The sequence below is a fragment of the Myotis myotis genome, unplaced genomic scaffold, assembly GCF_014108235.1.
Source record: "Myotis myotis isolate mMyoMyo1 unplaced genomic scaffold, mMyoMyo1.p scaffold_m19_p_16, whole genome shotgun sequence".
Lineage (NCBI taxonomy): Eukaryota > Metazoa > Chordata > Mammalia > Chiroptera > Vespertilionidae > Myotis > Myotis myotis.
The window spans coordinates 23220430-23245257 of NW_023416320.1; the positions used below are offsets into that span (position 1 = coordinate 23220430).

Here is a 24828-nt window from a genome sequence, read left to right on the forward strand (position 1 = left end):
GGAACAATGAACTATGGGGAACAATGAATTATACCTCCGAGAGGTATAATCTTGAGATGGAGGTTCTGCCAACCTAAATGTTTATACCTTGCGCATTTCAACGCTATCCCTGATATGGCAAAAGCCTCTATTCTTTACTAAAAAGATTAGGTTAAGATTGGTGTGTTTACCTCACTAAGGCAGAAGAGTGGGGATTTCCTTCACATTTGAGTCAGGAACACTAACTAATTTGGCAATCTTACCCCAAATCCGCCCCTTCTCTTTGGGTGCCTCTGCTCTACTTTGCCTTTTTGCTATGTAACTTCTCACCTTAATGTATTATAGAACGATTATGTATATTGTGGCTCCCTTGTTAGAATATTAGACATGGAGATGTTACTCTACCATAATTACTGGAAATGCAATAAACCAAGAGATTTTATTGGTTTCAAAGACACATGTTGGTCACATCAACAAAACTTAAAGGGGGATGCAACCGAATTTCCGTTAATGTTGTTCACAAGACTTGACTCAAGTTCCTACTTATACAGCAGTCAGAAACGAATACAAGGAGTCTATAAACATCTAAGCACGTGAGACATGCAAATTCCTCACTTGTGATAAATAGCAGCTCCAGTCAACACCATGGAGTAGTCATTTGTCCACTTGGACGTGTACCCCCACCGCTCCTTAGAGTTATCCCAGAAGTGGCTGCGCGCCGGGTACCCCACAATTCTCTCGGGGAAGCTCTGCCAGACGGTGAAGGCAAAATCCACCTGCAGGCAGAACACAGGCCAAACAAGCAATCAACAAGCGTTAACCATGTCAACAAAACATTACCTTCCCCTGCTAATTCCTAACCCGAAGCGCGCCACTGTTGCGAAACACTGGTTCCATGTACTCATCAGCAAATTAAGCTGACTGCTTGACATTTTGCCCCATAATTATGCACATTTTAATGTTTTCTGTTATAGAAACTTCCGAGTAGTGCAGAAATGAGAGAAGAAGAAGAAGAAGAAGAAGGAGGAGGAGGAGGAGGAGGAGGAGGAGGAGGAGGAGGAGGAGGAGGAGGAGGAGGAGGAGAAGAAGAAGAAGAAACCCCACATTTACTGTTAGGGCCTTTAGAAATCCAGTCTGTTCAAGCTAGAAAACAAGTCATAAAAGCAGTTGCTTCCTGCCTCCCACCTGAAGGCGCACGTGACCCCTGATTCACGTGAGCCATGAATGTGTCTGTTTATACACGGGAGATTTCCTGTGTACATCCAGAGGATGCATATCCAGCATACATCATAACCAGCACACAGCAAAGCCAAAGGGACTAAAAGAAGAGCATCCTCTTGAGAGCGACAGAAAAGATGTTTCAAACACACCCAAGGTCTAAGGGGAACACAGAGCACACATCATAAAGCAGCAGTCATTCCGGCCTCTCGGGTTCTAGCCAGGGACAGCTAGAAAAAGCAATCTCAGTGAAAAATCACTAAGAATAAGTGAGGACAAGGCCAGGGGAAGCCACAAGATTCATTTAAAGGAAATGCAGCTACATGACTTTCCAGTGCTTATAATAACCCAAAGCAGGGATTTCTGAATACGCTATAAACTAACATTTATAATTAGCAAAGTCTGTTTTCATATGTGTCAGCTCATATCTGGCTGCCTTATGATTATTCCATGGATGATACATAAAATAATATAGAAAGTAAAAATAAAAATAGGAATAGTGAACTACCATACAATGCCCCTAACTGTGTCATGCTTACAATGGTTACAGGTACTTACATGTTTAACTCACTTAAGCCTAATTCTGTGAAAAGGTTATGTTCTATTCTCAATACTGCAGAGAAGGAAGCTGAGGTATATGCAGGCTGAAATTATCTGGCTGAGCTGTAAGTGGCAGAGCCAGGATTGAAGCCCCAGCCACTGGTTTCAGATTTAGTGTGTACTGTTTTCATAGCCTCTCTTTTAGCTCTGTTGCTACGGCATTGAAAGCAATTTCTCTCTTATACAGGCTATACATTCACCTGGCAACCTTTGCTCTACGTCTTCTTGATAAGCAATGAAAATGAAGATTTCATTTACTCCACCAATCGTTCAAGTCTCGACACAGTGACTTCTCAGAGGTTCAAGAGCAGAGCAAAAAACTCTTCACAACAGCCAAAAGGTGAAAGCAACCCTAGCTCTGTGAACCACTGAATAAATAAACTAAGTATGCTACATCCACACATTCAGCTATAGAAAGGAATGAAATACTGATATACACGCTATGCAACATGGACAGCCCTTGAAACAGGATGCTGAGTGCTAGGAGCCACACGCAAAAGGCCACATAGTATATGATTCCATTTACATGAAAGTGCAGAATATGCTAATACATAGAGACAGAGGACAGATTGGTGGTTCCTAAGGTTAGGGAGTGGGACTGGTTAATGGGTATGGGGTTTCCTTTTTGGGCCATGAAAATGTTTTAGAATAAGACAGAGGCAATGACTACATACATGGCCTGTTAATGTCCCACATGACACTAACTATACACTTTAAAATGGTCAGTTTATGTTATGCGAATTTTACCTCAATTAAAAGAAGAGACAAAGCAAATAAACCTAGATCAGTATTTCCCAAGCATTCCCAGACCACACATTCAATGAGTTACTTAATATTTTTCTTTCAACTGCCTGTTCTTTTTCTGTTGTTTGCTTGCTTTTCCTCACTAGCCTTATCCTAGGTCAGCGGTTCTCAACCTGTGGATCGCGACCCCTTTGGGGGGTCGAACGACCCTTTCACAGGGGTCGCCTAAGACCACTGGAAAACACATATATAATTACATATTGTTTTTGTGATTAATCACTATGCTTTAATTATGTTCAATTTGTAACAATGAAATCGGGGGTCACCACAACATGAGGAACTGTATTAATGGGTCGCGGCATTAGGAAGGTTGAGAACCACTCTCCTAGGTAAAGATGTCAGTAAAATTCTAGGTTTGATCACTGACCACATTACTTTCTAACAAACATTAAAGTAAATGTATGTGCTAAGTTAAATACATGCTCGCCATGAACCGTGTAAAACTAATGTGCACTAACCACTTTTTGGGAAACACTGGCCTGGGTGATTGTAGGGTCCCTTTTAACTTTGAATTTTGGGAGGCTTAATTAGAAGCCATCATTTTTTAAAATTGATTTTTTTAAGAGAGAGAGAGAGAGAGAGAGAGAGAGAGAGAGAGAGAGAGAGAGAGAGAAAGGGAGAGGGTGAGAAAAAGATAAAAGAGATACATATTTGTGAGAGTGGAACATCCAATGGCTGCCTCCTGCACGCCCACTACCAGGGATCTAGCCCACAACCCAGGCAGATGCCTTGATGGGGGAATGGAAGGGGCAACTTTTTGGTGCATGGGATGACACTCAACCAACTGAGCCACACCGGCCAGGACACAAGTCATCATTTTTGTAAGCAGCCATAAATTCAAGTTTTTATGAAATTGAGTTTGGTGTCCTAACTCCAGATAAGAAAGCCTTAACAACCTAGCTTTCCCCCCCACACCATTAAGAATGCTTGGTGGGGCATGGGGCATCTCAGAGTTAAAAGACAGCAGGGGAATGGACACTATGTGCCAGGGAATTGAAATCAGGTTGTGATCACCTGCATATCCTCACTGGCATTCAAATGCTAATGGTGCTGACTGATGGGACAGTGTATTATTCAGCCCTTCTCCAAGGATCAGCCTGGCTGTCAGTACTTGAAGGTTTCCCATTGTTCTTGAAAAGAAAACACGCACTGGAAACTACTAGAGAACCCAATGGGGTGTTTTTATCACATGGATTTCTTGCTATCTCAGAGTCGTTTCAAGCCATTTCAAAGGAACTCAAAAGTAAATTCAGATAAAACTATGATTCTTGTGATTATTCTGCTTTCATGCAGATCATTAACACATCAAAGGAGGCAAAGGTCAGCTCATGGCCTTTTCTCTTAAAAACCAACATCTGTTTTCTTTTGAGAATTTGCAGCAGCCCCGATAAATGTAAATAACTATAAAGCAACTACATCTAATACCCTTTAAAGGAGCCTGTTTAAAAACCGCTCCTTAATGCCACAGAGAGACATTTAAACAAGCTAAGAATCCTTAGAGAAGAAATAAAATGAACCAATATCTACTCACCTGAAAAAAGAGAAAAGAGAAATCCTGTCATGGACCATTTTAGGCAACACAACCACTCCACTGATCACCCGGCTGTCGTAAACCAGACCGCCAGCCTCTTACATTTGCATATCATTTTCAACTCACGTTGACTTCTGATTACTTCACATACTACAACACATGTTCCTCCCCGTGTGCACCCAGAGGCTGGGATTGCTCGTCTTTGAAAAGAAATTCACCAGCACGTGGCTGCATCACAGCAGCTGAAAGTCATTTCACCTTGGGGTGTGGAAAACAAATCCTAGAGCAGTGGTTCTCAACCTTGGCTGCACATTAGAATCACCTGGGAATCTTTTTAAAATCCTGATTTCTGGGCCTCATCCTCCAGAAATTGTTTCTTTGTTCCTAATGTTGTGGCCCCACCCCATAACAAAGAAACAGAATTTCAGGAGGATGAGGCCCAGAAATCAGGATTTTAAAAAGATTCCCAGGTGATTCTAATGTGCAGCCGAGGTTGAGAATCACTGTCCTAGAGGGAGACGAAGTGCCTTGTGCCCAGGGAGGAGGAGCGGTGATGCGTCCAGACTTCAGGAAATACGGTAAGGGTTTAAGGGTATGCTGTCATTGTCTCGACCATACATTCCCCCATGGCCATGGGATGTTTCTCCTGTTCGCTCTCTGAGATCTACTCTCTACTCTTCTTGCCACACTCTGTACTCTGATGCGGGAACCCTGTGTGCGGCACAACCTGGTCTTCCTTGCCGGCTGGTGGCTGAATGGGTTAGGTCAGTGGGAGCCATCAGCAGAAAAGATGAGACGGAGAGAGAGGTCAGGGTATTTCTTCCCTGTGCCTCCCAGCTTTGGCAGTTGCCATGTCCCTCCATGTCCTGTAGGGCAGCCTCTTCTCCCAGTTCCATATCTCGGGGTCTTTGGAAACACCATCTCCTTCCCTGGCTCCTTCAAGCCCAGGGGTCAAAGCTGTTTCCCTTCTTGTTACTCTCCAGGTGCCTCACTATCGCTTGTGGAGCCCTTTAATCCCACCCACCTACCACTCTAAATCATCCTAAATCCCTCCATTGGAACCACCTGATTTGAATTGTTTGCTGCCAAGATTCTGATGGCTACAGGCAGGAACTGTGTCATCAAAGCACCTGGCATGCAGACCAGAACAAAGAAATCCCTCAACAAACACTTGTTGAATGAATGTACTCCTGGAATGCCAGCTCCCCTCGCAGGAAGCAGCAAGCTGCCTGTCCCTTTGAACATTAGGCATTGCTTCTCCTCCTACCTCCTTCTCCTGCTGATGTTCACAAGATACAGTCGGCTGTGAGTTCACACCTCCATCCCCTCAGCACACACCCCTCCAGTCATTCATTCACCGAGTCTCTATAGAGCTTCAACTACATAGAAAGCGCTTTACGAAGGATATTTTGTCCTGGGGTTATGTAGGCTGACCTTGCTTATAACATTTCTTCTACTCCATTTGATGGAAATGGGAAGTGCCCATGGAATTTCAAGAAAGCGGCACTAACTGGTAGCTTAGGGTAACCCCGAGTCCTGGCCACGTGGGCAAAAGGCCACGGGAATCAGCCTGGCATCCAGGAAAGTACATGCTGGGAGGTGTCCATGTTTACATGAAAAGAAAGATGATTATGAATAAAAAGGAAAAAAAGAAAGGGAGGAGGGGAAGGGATAAGTAGCTATGTCTCCACACTTTTTAGCAGCCACCATTAATGACGTATTTCCGACACACTACAGTTTTCTATAACTGTTTTGGTTCCCTGCATGGTTTAAAGTAAGGTTTCAGAGATCAATACTCATTCGAGAGGTAAAAATTGCTTTTCTACCATCTCTCTCTTTCCCCTGCTCTCTCCTCCTCACACATTCTCCATGCGGTCTTATTTTTGGCACACATACCTGACTGTCTGAAATAGCGGGGATTGCCATCTCGGCCTTAAAGTGAAACCGTTTGCTCTTATGTGGGTGAGAGAAAATGAGCACTTGAAACCAGGACAGAAAAGCTGCCTTTAGAACCCAGAGGAGTGTTCCCCAACGGAGGCAACGCACACCCACACAGGCATTACGATAACTGGGGCAGGAGCAGACTGCTTGCTCCGGACAGAGTGGTTGCAAGGTGATGCTACATGGGTGCCTCCCCTTGGTGCTTCTCCGCACCTGCCAGCAGCTTGCTGTTCAAAAACAAAAAATGAGGGCAGGCAGGAGGGGAAAGGTGAGGTACAGCCATGCAAATGAGGCGCCAATTAGCAGAGAAAACGAAGGGGAAGATGCCCCCTCAGGGTGCCAGGGGTGCAAGGTGTGCACAGGAACTGGGTTGATTAAAACCAGCTCTGCAGGAACGTGTGAAACAGGGTTCCAATCTGGTCGAAGCACAGGAGAAAGAAGCGCTGGCACCTCGAAGTTTGGGGCACCTGCCCGAAGAGCCCACTGCCAGCTCCTCGGGCGGGGTGTTTACCTCTGTGGTGGAGAGCACGGTGTCCTCGTCCAGGCTGAGCACCGCGTCGGTGACGATGTTGTCATAGGGCAGGAAACGGCTGCTCATGACCTGGGAGGACGCAGACAGCAAGCAGAAGAGAAGGAGTTAGGAAAAAGAAAAGTACATTTTGAATTCTGTTCTTCGGGACAATTCACCCATCCTCAACCTTCAGAAAGAACATTTTAGCCCTGCTGGTGTGGCTCAGTGGTGGAGCGTTGACCTATGAACCAGGAAATCACAGTTCGATGGTTCGATTCCTGGTCAGGGTACATACCTGGGTTGCCGCCTCCATCCCCAGTGGGGGGCGTGCAGGAGGCAGCCAATCCATGATTCTCATCATTGATATTTCTATCACGCGCTCCCTCTCCCTTCCTCTTTGAAATCAATAAATTATATATATATATGAACATTCTAGCACAATGTCACCCCTCCACGTTGAAGACTCCCATCTCTCATCAGAGCAGACTCATCGCGTCCACAATTGTGGGCACCTACTGTCTCCAGAGCCCTTGCTAGTTAAAGAGGGTACAGAGGAGAAGATGAGTTCCTGGTCTTGGAGGAGTTCACAGTCTGCGGAGACCAAGGCAGAGCTGGCCAGTCCTCGCCTGCCATGCAGATGCCAGGAGATCAGAGGATGCTGCCACAGCCACTTGGAAGAGCAGATGAAGAAGGGACATGGAAGCGGCACCTTGGTGGGTAGGAGCTCACCAGGTATAAACAGAAATGAGGCACCACTGAGAGCACTCACTGCTCTGTGCGAAGGCACAGAGGAGAGTCCACACTGTGAGGCCAGGGGAGAGTGCTGGATGGAGCGGCGATTCCAATGTGGGGCTCACACGCTGGAGGCCAGGTCACTTGGGGGGGGGGTGGTATGGTAGGGGGGGTGCAGACAAACACCTAAAAACCCCACACTTTATTTTAGCACAGATTAGAAAAATATACACACACATATTAGTTGCTATAGCAATAAAAGGTAGTAGTTGAGGTAATTAAAACATTTTTCATTAATATGAAAAGTAAACTGATTTACAGAAAAATAATAAATAAACGATAGTATATGTGGTCCACTGATTTAAGAAAATCGTGAAGGTAGAATAAAGCCTGGGCAAGTCCAGGATAAGGCATGGTAAGTTGTGTGTGTGTGTGGTGGTGGTGGGGCTTTGGGACAAGGGGATCAGTTGGAAAATTGAGGCTGGAGAGACTACTCTGTGACAGTCACAGCTTAAACCTCTCTGTTGAATATATCCTAGAATAACCATAAGAATGATCATATTAGCCCTGGCAGGGTGGCTCAGTCAGTTGGAGCGTCGACCTGTACACCAAAAACAGTTGCGGGTTCAATTCCCCATGAGGACACATACTTATTTGCAGGATCCATTCCAAGTCAGAGTTCATACAGGAGGCAATTCATCAATATTTCTCTCTCTCTCTCCCTCCCTCTTTCTCTCCCTCTCCCTCAAATCAATAAAAATATATCTTCAGATGAGGGTTACAATATTTTTTTAAAAAAGAATGATCACATCATAAGAATCACTGGCAAGCTTGAAACATTACAATGTGACAGGGAGTGTTTGACGTTCTTTATGTATATCATCTCATTTCACAGTTACAACCCCATTTTATAGATGAGAAAAGTAAGGCACAGAAAGATTCAGTGTCTTGCCCTGCCATGGACCCAGCAGCCTTTCATCCCCGATGATGTGATTCCATAGATAAAGCTCCTCAGTCACTAGGCTCCACCTTCTCAGGTTTGGAAAAAACCTCAAAAGGGAATCTGGGGTTCATATGACAATCTCACATTTACCTCCTTCCTCTGCAAGTTGGAGCAACAGTTCTGACATCCTCTCTGAACTCACACTTGGAAACCCAACAGAAAAGTCACACCTGCCATCAAGTCTCAAGGCACAAAAGACACAGAATGAAGCAACTGGACACTGGAGACAGAGAGAAAAAGCAGATACCTAACCTGGCTGCCAAGAGAATATTCTCCACAAGTCTGAGGACCCACTCCCCACCCCAAAGATGCCCAAGCCATATTTATACCAAGAACCAGCTCATCCAGGAGCCTGGGACTGGGTTCACCTGCCTGGGAAGCTACTGGCAGCCTATGACGTTGAAGGATGGGAAGAGCCCACTGGAGCCCATCTCTGGGAGCCCCAGGGATGTATCTGCAGCATGAATGGCTTCAGAGTCTGCTCCTACACATCTGTCAACGGGGTCAAGTTTTGTCTCTCTCCCCACTACCCGCCTTTCTCAGGCTTTCAAAATAAAATAAAATACAAATCAATCAGCAGCCCCCCACATAGTGCTCAGAAACAGCAGCCTGAAGCAGTTCTCCAAATTCTGTTTACATGCCCACTGACGAACGCAGAAGCTATTAGCTGCCAGCTTAGCGATGCCCTGACCTTTCCCTTGTTAGCCTACAGGGGAGCACTGCAGAGACAAGGCCTATCAATTCAAAGCAGAACTTCACAGCCAAAGCAGCGATCGCTTCAATTTTAAACTGAAGGCTAGGCGTGGAGATTTAAATAGGGAATGGAAAGGACACATGGCTTCTTCCCCATCATGGGCCAACCACTGGCTTTAAAAGGATCCATTTCCTTTTTCTGAATCTGCTTCATCAACAGAGGTTAAGAGCCCCTAAGTCAACCACTTCCAAACTCTATTGTAGAAACCAGAGGCTCTCTTTCAAATACCTGGCTTCAGCTCCCTTCTAAAAGTTGAATGGATAACCCACATACAAAGTCAATCTTCGGGAAAACGGTGTTCCTCATTAGGTCATTTAAGAAATATTTAGCTACCACATGCCAGCCCAAACCCTCCTAGAATTAACCAACATGGCTCGGAAATGACCAAGACTCGGGAAGTTTACTGTCTAGTGGGGAGCATACTAGTAAATGTTTGTGAGTAATTATACAAAGCACAACTGCACACCTACTACGTGCCTCCACACTTCTAGGTCCATTTACATATATAAGTATCCTATCACTTGATCCTTTTAGCTACCTTGTTAGTTTGGTGTTAAGATTCTTTCCATTTACTAAAGGAAGATTGAGGCACAGACAAATAACTCGTCTTGGGTCACACAAAAGTAAGTCTGACACGAGAGCCCATGATGACTAGAGCCAGTGCTTCACCAATCTCAGTTTCATTTCGTAGCGACTGATTTCTTCACAGTGGATAAGATCTACCAGAAGGCAACCTGCAGAAGCTAGAGAAACAAGAACTTGAGCCTGGCTTCCAATAATGGTAGAAATTTCCAAGAGAAGGCAGCAAGTGAACAGTGGCTTAAACAATGGATGGGGAGTTTGACCACAGACATGAGGAACTGAGAGGGATGGCCAAGACTTACAGCACATGGGAAAGACAAAAGTTAGAGGTAGGAGAGGACACAGATCAAATGTGGTCAGAGGACAGGGTCCCTCGGGGAGAGCAATGAGGGAGAACCGGATTATTCATGGCCTCAAATGTTCATTTAAAGCATTAGCAAATAGATTCCCTTAAGGGCCATGAGAAGATTAAGAAGGTCATGGACACAGACAACAGTATGGTGATTGCCAGAAGGAATGGGGAGTAGGGGGAGGTAGAAGAAGGTAAAGGAGGGATAAATGGAGATGGAAGGAGACTTGACTTGGGGTGGTAAACACACAATACAATATACAGAGTGTATCCTAGAATTGTATAGCTAAAACGATATACTTTTATTAACCAATGTCACCTCAATAATTTCAATTAAAAGAAAAAAAAAAGATCATTCAGTTCTAGGCAAAATGAATTGGAGAATGGAAGTGGGGGGCGGGGAGGGGGGGGCAGCTAGGCAGCACTCAAGAGAGTCTCTGATGGAGGCGCCAAAACAAAATTCAGGTGACAATGTCCTTTTTAAGATAAATGTGAGGAAGAAGCACACAACAGATGCAACTAACTCAGATTCATCAGCTAAGCAAACCCCATGCATCACCACAGGCATCAGCAGCCCCATCTTCATCCTCTGCATTTATAGGCAGATTACTATTGCCAGGCCCGGGATCCATTTGATCCTAAGAAGTATGTGTTGTTGCTCCTAGATGAGGAAGCGGAGAAAAAAGTATGCACAGGGTCACAAATCTCCTAAGGCGTTAGTAGTGGGGATCCAGGACTCACTAATTTGAAAGCCAATGACTGTGAAAGCTGAGGACGTCCAGAGACAGGTACAGTTTTAGGAAAAGTAGTCCAGGGCCAGCAGCTGGGGGACATCTAGGGCCAACACCCAGAGCACCCGGGGAGAAACGCAGATTCCGTGGTGGTTCCACACTCAGGCCCCCGTCCAGTCCTACCTTGCTTTCTCCTTCAATGACGATGACAGGCACGGTAGTGGCAGGCCAGCGGTGTTTGGCTGGTAGGGGTTTGTCACAATTCCATAGAACTATGATCTGAAAGGAATAGGAGTTCATTAGATGGCTTGGTAAGGCTGGATGTATACAGGCCTCCAACCCAACATTTCCTCTGAGAGAGAGAGAAAGGAGATCCAAGCAAGGCAGAACCGCAGACATCAAAACAGATTTTAAAGTTCATCAACTAAAGAGAGAGGACAAGAAGAATAGCCTAGAAATATTACGTCCAGGGGTCTGGAGAAAGTTGGAGAGGAAAGAAGTAATATCAGGGTTGCCGGATCTTAATAAAGTGATTTCCTAAATTCTGATATCTTATGAGAGATGAGAGTGATAATGACACTGATCAAATTAAAAGAAAACGGGACATTGGCTATGAACTTGCACTACACCAGGCAGTGTTGGAGAAAGAAAAGAATTCAAGATAGAACTCATGTTTTCGATTTTCCAGAATGGCTGCTGATTTTATGGGACTTCGTTATTTCTAATAAGTGTGTGTGGTTCAAAAATGGATACTTCAAAATTATTTTAATTCTTTCCTCACTTGTAAACCTTCTTCTATAAGCTATTTACAAATGAGAAAAACCACTGTTAATAACAGCGTATGGGAGAGATGCTGATTTGCCAAATATGGCTACTACAGATTGAATCTTATGCTCCCAATGTCACCATTAGTCATGGCTACTGTGACAGAAAAGCTGACGCCTCCTGGCGCCAACAAGTCTGTTCCTTCTGTGGAAACTCAGTTTTCTGGGATCTCCCAGTGGCACCTTTGATGTTATTTTATCACCATGACGTTTAAAAACAAAATAATGTGCTTTATATTCTTTTAAAAATGTGTTGTTGTATATATATATTTTTTATCCCTTAACCCGGTGCAAAGATCTCTTTGCAACCCGTCCGCTACCTGTGCCCGATTTCACTCTTAAGAACGGATGAAAAGGGAGGAGCAGGACGTGACGTTACGTGACTCCCAGGGAGCAGAGTGTGCAGCGGCAGGTGAGGACTGGGAGGCTCTAGTCCACTAGGCAGGAGCAGGCAGGTTGACCCCACTCACCTGGGCACAGTACTGGGATTTGGCTGCGGCCATGAGCAGTTTCAACACTGGCTGGGACTGAGAGACCAGGGGGGTGACTGCATGGATGACTGCGGTGAATTTGGAGGGGGGCTTTAAACCTGAAACAGAAAGGGGAGAGGCGCCTAATGAAGCGCTGAAAACAAGACATGGAAAATTACTCCTCCTTGCTCTGCCACCTCGCCCTGGAGCTAATGTTCCCTTCCAGCATATTTTTCCTTTGCCTCTTAGGTCCTGACAGAACAAAAACAAGGTGAAAAGCTGCTGGTTTCCTGCTGCCTGAGTCCAGGGACCTCGCTCATTTACAGCTCACTGTCCATTTCCAGGATCTTCCTTTGACATCTTTCCCTCCTTTGGGGATGCACCTTTGATCTTCCTTCTGCTTTGCAGGCACCCAGGTCTAATCACACACACACTCAACTCAAGAAAGGGTCTACTCTAGTCACATCTTAATATGGGTTTAAGTAAATGTGCTCTCTCTCCCAGGGAATTTGCATGTGTCTTATCCGTAATTATGTAATTAGGGTTTTGTTTTTTTGTTTTTGCCTGATCAATACCATTTCAAATATTAACTAGCAAGTGGTAAAGGTTAAAAGAACAGCATACAGAACCTGGCTAAGGTTTGAATGCCACTTCCTGGTGGTGGGATCTTGGCAAAATTACAGAACCCTCTATGCTTCCACAGCATGAAATGGGATTGATAATAATATCAAACATAGGGGGGTGTTCGGAGAATTCAGTTCAATGAGTTAATGCAAACAAAGCACTTAGAACAGGACCTAGCGACAATCAGTGCTCCGTCTCTGGTAGCTGCAGTCCTCACCACCACCTCCACCATCACTACTGTGGAATGGAAGCCCCTATACTCCCGAGAATCTCATTTGTGTAGCAGTGACATACTGAGAGAAAAAGTGTGCGGCCCAGACCTCGACCAGTTGTGCGCTCTGAGACCTCCAGTGGAAAGGTATCACAGAGATACAAAGCTGCCACCAAAGAGAAAGAAGTGGGATGGCGTCTCCCCCTAATGAGTTTTTCCGTAAGAACTCACTAAGAAATCGGAGACCAGTAAAAATGTGTTTTAAAAAGTCACAAGTTTCGCCCTAACCGGTTTGGCTCAGTGGATAGAGCGTCGGCCTGCAGACTCAAGGGTCCCAGGTTCGATTCCAGTCCAGGGCATGAACCTTGGTTGCGGGCAGGTCCCCGGTGGGGAGTGTGCAGGAGGCAGCTGATTGGTGTGTCTCTCTCATCGATGTTTCTAACTCTCTATCCCTCTCCCTTCCTCTCTGTAAAAAATCAATAAAATATATTTAAAAAAGACTTCACTAGTTTAGACCCACTAATTTTGCATTATAGTAGCTTAAATGTCAATAAAAGAGGGTGGGGACGTTCAAGTTAAGCTTTAATATTGATGGGATAAAGGTAAGAATCAGACTTTGTATATTAAAGGATTATACAAATGTTTGTAGAGCAAATTATATCATCCAATTAGTACTTTAATTTCATGTTAGAAAGAAGCTAACTTTCCCACTATCAAGATACACATTCCAGGTTTGCCAAGGAAGAAAAATCAATACGATGGAGGGGTTTGCTTTTTAACAGCGAGGACAAGTCCCCGCTTTTTACTTTCACTAACACTTTAAGGAGCATCATTTACGCACTTTTAATGTGCCAACTCCAAATGAAGCTATTAATGCTCTATAAGAAATATGTAGGAATTTTACCAATAGTGCCTTAATCTGAAAATCACTAAATTCTAAACATATTCCTCAGTGTAGACCACTCACTGGTTTTGATATGGTCTCCATAACATGTTTGGTTTGGACTTAAGGGCTCTTTGTCACTGGTCGATACATCAGGCCACACATTTGTATAAGTTTCTTCTTATCAGCTAATATGCACAACTCAAAAAAGGAAGGTAGTAGAGAGCATCAGCATTGGGTAAAACTAGGAGTCTTTTACCCGATTACATCAAAAGATGCTTTCCTAAACCAGGTTTCTCAAATTTGAAACTGTGAATGATGAGAAATGCCCAAGACATTACTCACAGGAGAGCGACTGGGGCTGCACATACATACTATATCTATGGCAATAACGGTAACAATTCGTAGATGTTTGTCCTTCCTCCCATTTCCTTTTGCCCCATTAATGTTACACTAAAAGCTGCTTGAGGGCAGAGATTGTATCTCATTGGACTTTTTATTTCTATCACCTAGCACTGCATGAACATAGCACATAAGAGGAGCATAATAAATGGTGAATGAGGGATAACATTTCTCCCTTGTCAGATATTCTTAAATCTTTTCCCTTCCCCTTTGTTCAATCAGTTTTTCTTTGGTATGAGACAGAGAAGTTGGGATTGTAAAAAAAAAAATACTGGGGTGAGATCTTCTAGCTCCATTCTATATATGATGAGACTTAAGATTATAGCTAACCCATTGCCATGTTCGAAATGATGCGTAATTTGGGAAACCTATTTCTCAAAAAGAAATGACTCTACTAAATAAGAAGTGTAGCTGTTCAGATAAGAAAGGTGTTTTTTAATTTTTTTTTTTTCATTTTGTAATGCTCTGCAGGATTTATCGTTCTTGACCTTGATACACCATTTATGACAGGGCTCGATCAGCAATCTCCAATGCAGGCTGTTAGGGAGACCCAGCTGTGGAATAGAAAAATCAAGGAGCCTTAATTCTGGACAACAGATGGAGGTGACACCAGGGTAGCTCCCTGGAAGGAACCCACTTACCTAAATTAGCATAGTAGTAAGGAAAATCTCCCAGGTAAGATGAATACTGTGGTAGGACGAACAATCCTCCAGGATGTTTGTTCCATATTAAACTGTTACGTGATATGTGCTTGAATATTCTGTCCTGAATAATCTAGAAAACAAAAACACAGCACCTGGTGAGGACGAGACCCTGACGGTATCTGATGAGGACCGTGCTCAATGCCATTGGAGGGAAGAAGACACTCAACATAGTGACTCTACCCTCCAATTCTCCACTGATAAAAAGTGTCTGAAACATAAAGAGAGACAGAACAATGGGAGAAAGAGAGAGAAAGATGAATTATGACTGATCAAATTTCCTAGCTAAACTGCAGTTTCACCACAAATACTATAGAGTCTTTCTAGAATAAGAAGTCCATGCTCATTTCAAAACATGGTGTGTGGAGTGGTGTCATTGGCAGGGGAGCATCTAACAGTGGTTCTGCGTCCACACCAGGAATATTTGTTCCCGTGCACAGAGAGGTCAACGCAGACCATATGAAGACATAGCTAAAAGCATATTGGAGGTGTGACATATTCTAGAAGCTGTGGAGGTTTTGGTCTGTGGCTTTAATTCAGGAGGCAGATTTATTTGCTTGTCCTATTTCGTTTTCCTTTCAAAGTCAACTGTTGAACTTTTGGAGTACTGGTTAGCTGAAGTTTTCCTATATTTCATCTCAAAAAGTCGGGAGCTAACAATTATTTAAAACAGCCTACATAATAGGACAAGGGCTGTGGCATATGAAGACTAATAATAGCCAAGCTAGTTCATTAGTTTCTCTGGACTTCGGGACCTTGCAGATCATTAAATTCTACATTTAGAGTCAAGCATTCTCCCATCCTGGATCATTTGTCAGATGAATGTGATTAATCCGCCTTACAGATTTCTCTCTGTGACTTTCAAACTCTTGTAATTATACCAACCACTCATTAAGATATGATTTGGCAAATAATTAACTCGATACAGAATTTCATGTTTTCAGCAATGTTTTATTTTTTCTACTTAAGAACAAAAAGAAGAAGCCTGCCATATGTCTCAAGAGATTTCAAACCGAAATCATCATTTTCCAGCTCCCCATTTAATGCAATGTGATTTTAAGTACAGACCATTTTAAATGAAGTTTTATTATTTGTAAGGTTATTAACACCCTCATTTCATCCCACATGGTGAGTGGATAAGTAATAAAGTGAGCTACATTTATCTTTGCAAACCTTATCATGTTTATATTTCTTAATGAGAAAGAAAAAAGGGAGCAGAGAGGAAATTTAGAAGAACTCAAATATCTTAGTTCAATGACTTCTGCATTTTTTCTTTCCCTCAGATCAAAATTGCTAATTTTATATGGCTGGGTAAAGGTTTTCTAATGTGGTGGTGATTTTAGAAACCTAACTAAAATATTAATGTTTACTCTTTGTGGTATAGCAGAGATATGCTAAAATGCTGTTGTCTAGGCACTAATTATGAGAAAATATCATGGTTGTGAGGGTTTTTACATGACAAGCAATCTCAATTTGTAAACCATTTATTCCAGATTTTTTAAATTACTTGCCCAAATACACTGTCTATTTAGTTTCTTTAAAAAAAAAAAATTCTTTATTGGTTTCAGAGAGGAAGGGAGGGGAGAGAGATAGAAACATCAATGATGAGAGAGAATCATTGATCGGCTGCCTCCTGCACGCACCCCACTGGAGATTGAGCCCGCAACCCAGGCATGTGCCCTTGGCTGGAATCGAACCGGGGACCCTTCAGTCCGCAGGCTGACGCTCTATCCACTGAGCCAAGACGGCTAGGGCTATTTAGTTTCTTTTAAAGCTTTTCATTTTTTCCCTTTTTTTTTTCTTTCCAAATTTATGTACTTTCCAGCATGTGGTCACTTAAACAAGTTTGGATATTAAGACACAGAGCAAATGGAGAATAGGTAGCATCATAAATCTGACCTATATAGACATGACGTGGAACTCAGAGATCACAAAATGGATCACCACTCACTTCGGCTCTCTGGGTGGTGTGCTTCTCATCATCATGGACTTTTTTTTGGTTGAGTATCACAACACTTTTATCTTTTTAATTCAAGGATATACAATAAGTCATAGTACTTCTGAAATACCAATAAGCATATTATATTCTCTTCAATGGCTCTGGACGGGAAGATGTCAGCAAAGGTATGAAAGCAATAGCAAATGTTCAATTTAACCTGGATCAAGCAATTGACCACCTTTATGTGTCACTTTGCTCATTTGTAATAAAACAATAAAATATCATACTAATTATAATAACCCCTCAGAATCATTAGGAAAAGCTGCATAAGTGTTCATGCTTAAGACTCAATTTTTTTTTTACCATTAATAAAAAATCTCATTCCTGTGTTCATTTTCTAGGCATAGATTTTTCCATTTTTACACAGCTATAATACTATAGGTATTATATATTATAGATATCTCCTCATATTACTATTCATGGTTTACTTTTTCTAAATGACCCACAACAGTGTGATTTTTTCTATGCAAAGTAATGAACACATTTATGAATTAAAATTTTCCACATTTAGGATTGATTCTTTAAGACTTTGTCAAGGGGTATGAATACTTTTAAGGCAGTTCATATCATTGGCAAATGTCTTTCTGAAAGGTTTCTAACAACTTGACTTCTCAAAAGTTTGAAAGAATAGGGATCTGATATACATAAACACAAACACACACATAATACAACATTTTTAAAATTACAATCCCAAATGGCACCCCAAAAAGAATAGTATTTCCTATTAATGTGAATTCAAAGGGAAGAATGACAGGCTCCTTATTTTTCTTTTATTCTTTGCCATAAAAAAAAAAGGACTACTGATTACAGGTTACGGTCATTCCATGTGGTCCTGACTTGGTCTTCTGACCCATGCAATATTACCTAATACCCACAGTGCCACCATATGTCACCTCACTCCAAGCCAAAGCAACCTCCTATTTCCATTATCTCATTGATTTTAAAATTTCATTGTACAATAGCACCAGCAAGGCGATGGTTTAAATGTGCTTGGTTAGATAACTGAAGAGAAAATGAGAGAATGAAGACTTCATGAAACTCCATGAAAAATGTGCTTTCCAAGCTGCTGTTCGCTGTGTTCACATATTATTATCGTCTCATACACTTTTCTTTTGCTCACCCTGGTTCTGACGGGGCTCCTATGGTTCAACCTTCCATGCCAGGTTTACTATTGTGCAGTATTCTGACATATAATGAAATCCAGGAAGGAACACTGTCTTGGCAGTATTTTATGACTGTCCCCAACATTACTTGTCACTCTGCACACACACACAAAAACTCAGCTCCAAAAAGACTGAGCTCTTATTAAATAGCTCCTTAATTCCAAGATACAGAATAAGGAAACTTTAGTGACAATGGAAATACAATACTAAGTTGAATCCCAAATAGGACAGAGTGCAGCACAATAGAATGTACTACAACTTGACCCTGGCATTGGAGAGGAGACTGAGGTGTCCTGTTTTTAATTGTGTCTAAGCACTACCTATATCTCTAAGGCTCATAGCCTCCAAACCTAAGTAATCCCCTTCTCATGGTCTAGTATACAGCAGGCAAGGAAGGAGTCTGAGTGTAGAACAAACTGAAGCCAGGGATAATGTCCGTTGTCTTCGGGTAACTGAATTATCCTCAAGCCTTAGGAGCTCTAACAGGGACCAGATAATATAAAATGACAGATTATCTACATTCGAAGCTAAGTGGGCATTTTTGATATGCATTACTTAAGTAATTCTTACAAACATACTGACTTTGTTTATTTTTGTATGTGAAAGGCATTTTCTGCCAGTTTCTCTGCTTTTCTGTTTACATTGGGCTCTGGGTTATCTGAGTTTTGAATTAAAAAGGGAAACTGGATGGTATCACTCATGCAATTCCGTTAAGGGGTCAAGTTGTTACAATCTAATCTCAAGACTATATATGGAGATGTGACAGCTGCTATAAATTAAAATGAAGTATATGGTTTGCAGTGTTTTCAAAAACAACTGTGTCGCTAAAGAACTACATGGCTTACAAACAAGGGGAAGAAGGCATTTTCCAGGCACAGAGATGAACACAGCTTGACATAAGTTCCTATTCTGATGAATATCACACATTCAACTGTTATTAGGGGATAATTGAGCCCTGCTAACTTAATAGGCAAGAGACCAGATCTATGCAATAAACCATACTCAAAAGAAATGTAATTAATGAGATACCATCTTTCACCTGGCAAATTAGCAAAGTTGTGTGTTTGTGTTTTAATTATGCTCCTTAGGGCTGACAAGCATGCAGTAAGCCAGGGTCTTCCCCAGACAGCTTGTGAGTCTAGATCAGGGGTAGGGAACCTCCAGCCCAAAATCATTTGGTTTGGCCCTGCCAAGGCATTAGGGGTGAGTTAACAAATGTTTAACCAAATATAGCAGGCTGATTTTTAAGTCAATAATTTTTTATGGCCTGGGAATGATATTATAAATATCCAAATGGCCCTTGGTAGAAAAAAGGTTCCCCACCCCTGGTCTAGATTGAAGAGTAATTTGGCAACACAGATCATGGCCTTAGAAATGCCTAGACCCTTTGGTTGAGTAATCCCACTTCAAGAACTCCATACTAAAGAAATAAAGATGTAGTTATGATATATGTAGAAAGTCATTGCTTGAATATATTCCTATCTATAAAAAAATAATTAGAAATAGCATTAATAGCCAACAATAGCAGATTGGGTAAATACATACAGGCTCACACCAAAGGTGACATACAGAGTGAAAAAAAAAAAAAGAGAGAACATGTGGTCTGAGTGTATTAGAGTGGACAACTAATAGGGGAAAATTAAAAAGCTAGAGACAGACCCAAGATGCCTAAAAGTAGCATGTGAGAATACCAACAAAATATATTGGGACAACTACACAACAATTTGTCAAAAAGAAAAAAAAAAAAAGGTTAGATTTTTCAACACAGATCATACATAAAAGTAAATTGTATTAAATAGTTAAGTTTAAAAACTTAATCATGACAGTACTGGAAAAACGTAAATGAATCTGTACGTGTATATAAATAGAATTGTGGTCAAAAACTTCTTTCTAACCATAACAAATGGAAAAGTCACAGACAAAAAGATTGCCCAACCATAAACAAAATAGAAAGGCATACCAGAAATTGGGGAAAGACATTTGCCATAAAACAGTCAAAGGGTTAATATTTTTAATATAATAAGGCCTTAAAAATTAATGAGAAAAAGTGGGACAACATTGTGGCTATTTCTATTTCTTTCTTTGTGAGTTTCCTGAGCAAGAAAATAGCTGAAAAATATTCATCCTAAGAAATATACATTAAGAAAATAATAATTATCATTTTTAAAGATATAATGCCCAATATTAGTGAAAGTGATAAAAATTAAAGGTCAAAACAAATCCTCTCATATAAGCTGGAGAGATTATAAATTAGTGCAATTCTATGACAGAAAAATTGAGAATTCACATTAGGAAACTTAACATTTGGCATATTCTTTGAACCAGGTCTTTGAATTCAGGGAATTTATCCTAAGGAATTAATCTTCACCCTGCCCAGCAAGTCTGTGCTAAGGCTATTTGCTTTAATGATGAATATAATAATAAAAAGCCAAAAACAATGGTAATATCTTCAGATTGGTGATTCATTAAAGAAACTGAGTGATATCATGGAGTATTACATAGTTACTAAAATAATTACAGAATAATCTAATAACAAAAAATATTAACAATATATTAAGCTGAAAAATATTACAAAGTACAGAAAGACTCTTTTTTAAATAAAAAATGACAACATATTTGTAAATTTACATAGATAAAAAAGCATCTTATTCCAAAAGGAAAAAGTAAAAAAAATGATATTCAACTTTCCTTATTCCTAGGAAGGGTCTTGTGTGGAGGACAGGATCAAAGAAAAGAATTATTACATATTCAAATCTGCTACTATGAGCAGAAAAGAGGCAGTCCATTTTAATTGAAGGGAGTGCTTTGGAGGCATAAGAGAAGTTTGCTTGCAATAAGGAAGCCTTTTAAAAATATTTTTTAAAATATATTTTATTAATTTCAGAGAGGGAGAGAGAAATAGAAACATAAATAATAAGAATCATTGATTGGTTGCCTCGTGCATGCCTCTACTGGGGATCGAGCCTGCAACCCCAGGCATGTGCCCTGACTAGAAATCAAACCATGACCTCTTGGTCAGCACTCAACTACTGAGCCACATCGGCTGGACAAGGAAGCCTTCTCAAGCCATTCTGACCCTAACCCCTTCATGGGTGAGCCTGGGTCCTAAACAGCCTTTTCCACCTAGTTTCAGGATGACCTCATTCATGAGAGGACACTGACCAGAGCATGCCCCCAGGTGAGAGCAGGGGCCAGGCTAGGCTTGGGGTAGGTAAGTAAATGCCCTGCTGTGCCTGGGGCAGACCCAGCATGGGCTCTGATACGGAGCGGGGTCAGAAGATAGCAACGTGGACAAAACAGGGTGACTTCAGCTTTCCTATTACTCAGGCTTCTCAGTGTGTGCTCCAAAGTGCTGCTTTTAGAGCAGTAATCACTTTTCCAAAGTAAATACTCCAAAAGTGGGGCCACAAATGCCCCACCTCATCATGCAGACAGACACCTACGAATCACCTCCAGGCTGTGCCGCACCCAGCACCTCTGCCCCCGCCTACACGCCCGCAGTCAGGAGTGTGCAGTTTCCCAAATCTTTTCTTAGCTCTTTGTGCTACTTTGGTGCAGCCTCAGGCCTCTCTACCTGCTCTACTTCCAAAGGTTTTAATCATCCCCACGCTTCCCTTTCCTTTCTTCCTCTTGCCTTAAAAAAAGCAACTTGAAGATGGGCCCCCATCTGCCTGCAAGATTTTCTGATTTCATAATGTTTAACACTTTCTGAGCCGGGTGGGTGTCATCCTGAGTTTCTTTGCAACATCGATGCTGGTTGGGTTGTATCTGTCTTGAGAATTAATTGTGCTGTGCCCCGATGCCGTGGGACTATGGCAGCCGGGAAATCATTCATATTTTTAGAATGGTAGGAGATTTCCCCCAACTTGGTCACTGTGTGTCTTCTAAAAGGGCTACAGAACTATGTCTTGAAAGGATGCCAGTAAGTCTGAATGGCAGGAAGGCAGTCATTAGCCACATATCCCTGAAATGAGGAAAGACAGAGCCGATCTCTGTGTCAGGAGTGTAATTCTCCTCGTGTCAGTTTCCCCCTGGGTTTGTCAGAAATGGAGTTATCTGCTTGGGCATGGCAGAGCAGGTAAGAAAAGAGTTAACTGTCAAAATCCAAGCACAGACAATTCGGTTTTGCCCCATTTGACCAATAGCACATCACCAATAGCAAAACAGAAGGCCAAGAGAAGCGTAGAAAGGGCCGTTATTCATCAGAGAGCCAAGTGGTCCCACTTACCTCTAGTGTAGTTAATACAATCTTCTCAACTGAAGAAAAATAAGCCTCCCACAAGAATTGTGTCTGCTGTCTAAGTGCTAGGATTTTATCCTGATGAATAGACCTGATTGTAGAAGGAATCTGTAACACAAGGCGAACACACAATAACTGTAAGCGGAAAACAATGCGATGAGGCCATTGGATCGAATAACGCACTTGGGCTTTTTAGTCGTTATAGCGTTCAGCTTCTAGCATATAGATCTGCTAAAAGTCGCCAACCGCCAGGTTACAATACCCTGAAACGGTGTCAGGTACAAAACAGCACGTACTGGGCATCAGCTTTAATAAGGACCTTGAATGAATGGAAGTTACAGTTCTCCTCTAAGGCTCAGAAGCAGGTTATCAGCTGTGTAGGATGTTCTTACAGTAGCAGTCACTGTTTTCTCCCCTGAGTCCCACAGATCCGTGATCTTGCATGTGGACAACCAAACTTTACAGAGAAGGAGCTACAGGCCTTGGGGAAAGGATGAAAGGCTTCATCCCCGAAAACCTTTTGAGACATGCCATGCCAGGGAAACAAATTATCTACTCAAGGGCTTTTTTGTGTGTTATTTTTTAAATCTTTATTGTTGAAAGTATTACATATGTCCCTTTTTTCCCCCACTGACCTCTCTTTTTTTTTAAATATATATATTTTTTTATTGATTTCAGAAAGAAAAGGAGAGGGAGAGAAAGATAGAAACATCAATGATGAGAATCATTGATTGGCTGCTTCCTTCCTGCACACCACCCAATGGGGATCGAGCCCATCGAGCCCGCAAGCAACTGGGGCATGTGCCTTGACCAGGAACTGAGCCGTGACCTCCTGGTTTTCATAGATCGACATTCAACCACTGAGCCACCGAGCCCTGGGCTACTCAAGGGCTTTTTAGGGAATGTCTCTGAGCCTCTCCAATGAACCTGAAGCTGGGATTAGTCAATTCTATGTGCACACGCCCCCGACCTCACCCTGAGAGCTGTTCTGCTACTCAGACCTCTTTTTGGCTCCAGGACTTACCCCAACCCAATCTAACGTAAGCTATCCAACATCGAGTATGTTTAGCCATCACTGCTCTCTACCACACCACACAATTTTAAAACGAGGAATCTATGTCCTGTCCATACTGCTGCACATGTTAAGGCAGGAGAGTGGCTTTTCATCTGAAGCCATGACAGGGATATCATTATTTTTACTAGCAGTGCAGCTCATGGGTAAGCACAGGGACACATAAGTTAGAGTGGAATTCTTGTCTCCACCATTTACTAGCTGTGCTTCCTGGGACAAGTTACTTGATCTCTCATTTATAAAATGGGGATACAGTACTGACATCATAAGGTTGTAACTGAGATCATGTAAGTGCTTAGCACAGGGCCCAGAACACGGAAGCTTAATTAATAGAGCAATAATTACTACTGATGTGATCATTGTTGACATAAGGGTGATGACATTCAAAGCTGGACAGACTGCTTAGTGTCTACATGTGCACTTGCTTGAGTCTGGAGTTCTTCTTTGAGTTTCTGGTGAGTTTCCTGGGCTGGCTTCCTATTTGCACATATAGTTTGAGATTTCTTTCATTTATGGAGTCTATACCCTTCGCAGGGGTAGGGAACCTTTTTTTCTGCCAAGGGCCATTTGGATATTTATAACGTCACTTGAGGGTCATACAAAATTACCAACTTAAAAATGAGCCTGCTATATTGGGTCCAATGTTTCATTAGCTCGCCCCTCATGCCTTAGCAGGCCAGACGTTCTCCACCCGTCTTAGAGGCAATTCTTTGTGATTAGGAAGTGCCCTTTTGTGCTCACCTCTTTCTGCATGCTTGCTTCCCTAATGCTTGACTAATCAGCCAGATATGGGGGCCTGGGCTAACGCAGAAATGCTCTGATTGCTGCTTTAATAAGTTACCCATGGCACTGTGACTAAGGCTACCTCTAAGTTTCCACTGGAGGGGAAGGTGGTAGCATTGCTTTTAAGAGAAGCAGTAAAACTGCTTCACAATAAGAACAGATGGGCGAGCTGTCGGGGCCACATCCAAAAGAGGATAACAAATGTGTGCCCCAAATGTGTATCTGGATCCCCAACACCGAAGAAGCATGGAGGCAGCAGGTAAAGGAGAAACTGACAGACAACTATTAGCCCGAAACCAGCGCTCCAGGTGAAATGGGAGGTACATACCCTTGGAGAAGGTAGAAAAAACCATTCATATCATGAATCCTTGGCAAGTCAAAGCAAATTTATTTTATTTACTTACGAAGAAATTACCTAGATTGCCAAAGAAAGACATGAGAAAAATTACCCTGCTGAAGTTTCATAATCAGTCTCTCTTCTAAATGTCAGGGGTATTTTTAAGAGTCATATAGACCGACTTCTCTGTTTCATCATGGTCATGAGGAACCAGTCCATTAGAAAAATGCCCAGTGCTATTGCTATGTAGTCTCCAAGAGACTGGATCGGCTGTGGTTACGATAGGAGAAAGGGAGTATCATGGGTAACCTACCAATACACTCCCCTCTTATATAAGCCACATCTTGATGCTCCTACATCAAGTGCAATATATTTTACTTGTTT

At 42.2% G+C, this 24828-nt stretch overlaps 1 protein-coding gene across 3 annotated transcripts in view; it reads right to left on the bottom strand.

Moving 5' to 3' along the window:
• EXT1 (exostosin glycosyltransferase 1) overlaps positions 1-24828 on the bottom strand; it is a 263546-nt gene that overhangs the window by 4537 nt on the left and 234181 nt on the right. Inside the window, exons 4-9 of one of the 3 annotated variants that reach the window (XM_036338120.1) lie at positions 22241-22360; positions 14791-14923; positions 12030-12148; positions 10919-11014; positions 6585-6674; positions 595-755 (exon numbers count right to left, since the gene is read on the bottom strand). In XM_036338120.1, the coding sequence (XP_036194013.1) occupies positions 595-755; positions 6585-6674; positions 10919-11014; positions 12030-12148; positions 14791-14923; positions 22241-22360 (719 nt within the window). The remainder of the gene's footprint in view (positions 1-594; positions 756-6584; positions 6675-10918; positions 11015-12029; positions 12149-14790; positions 14924-22240; positions 22361-24828) is intronic. The other 2 variants (XR_004972469.1, XM_036338121.1) reach the window with 2 other exon arrangements.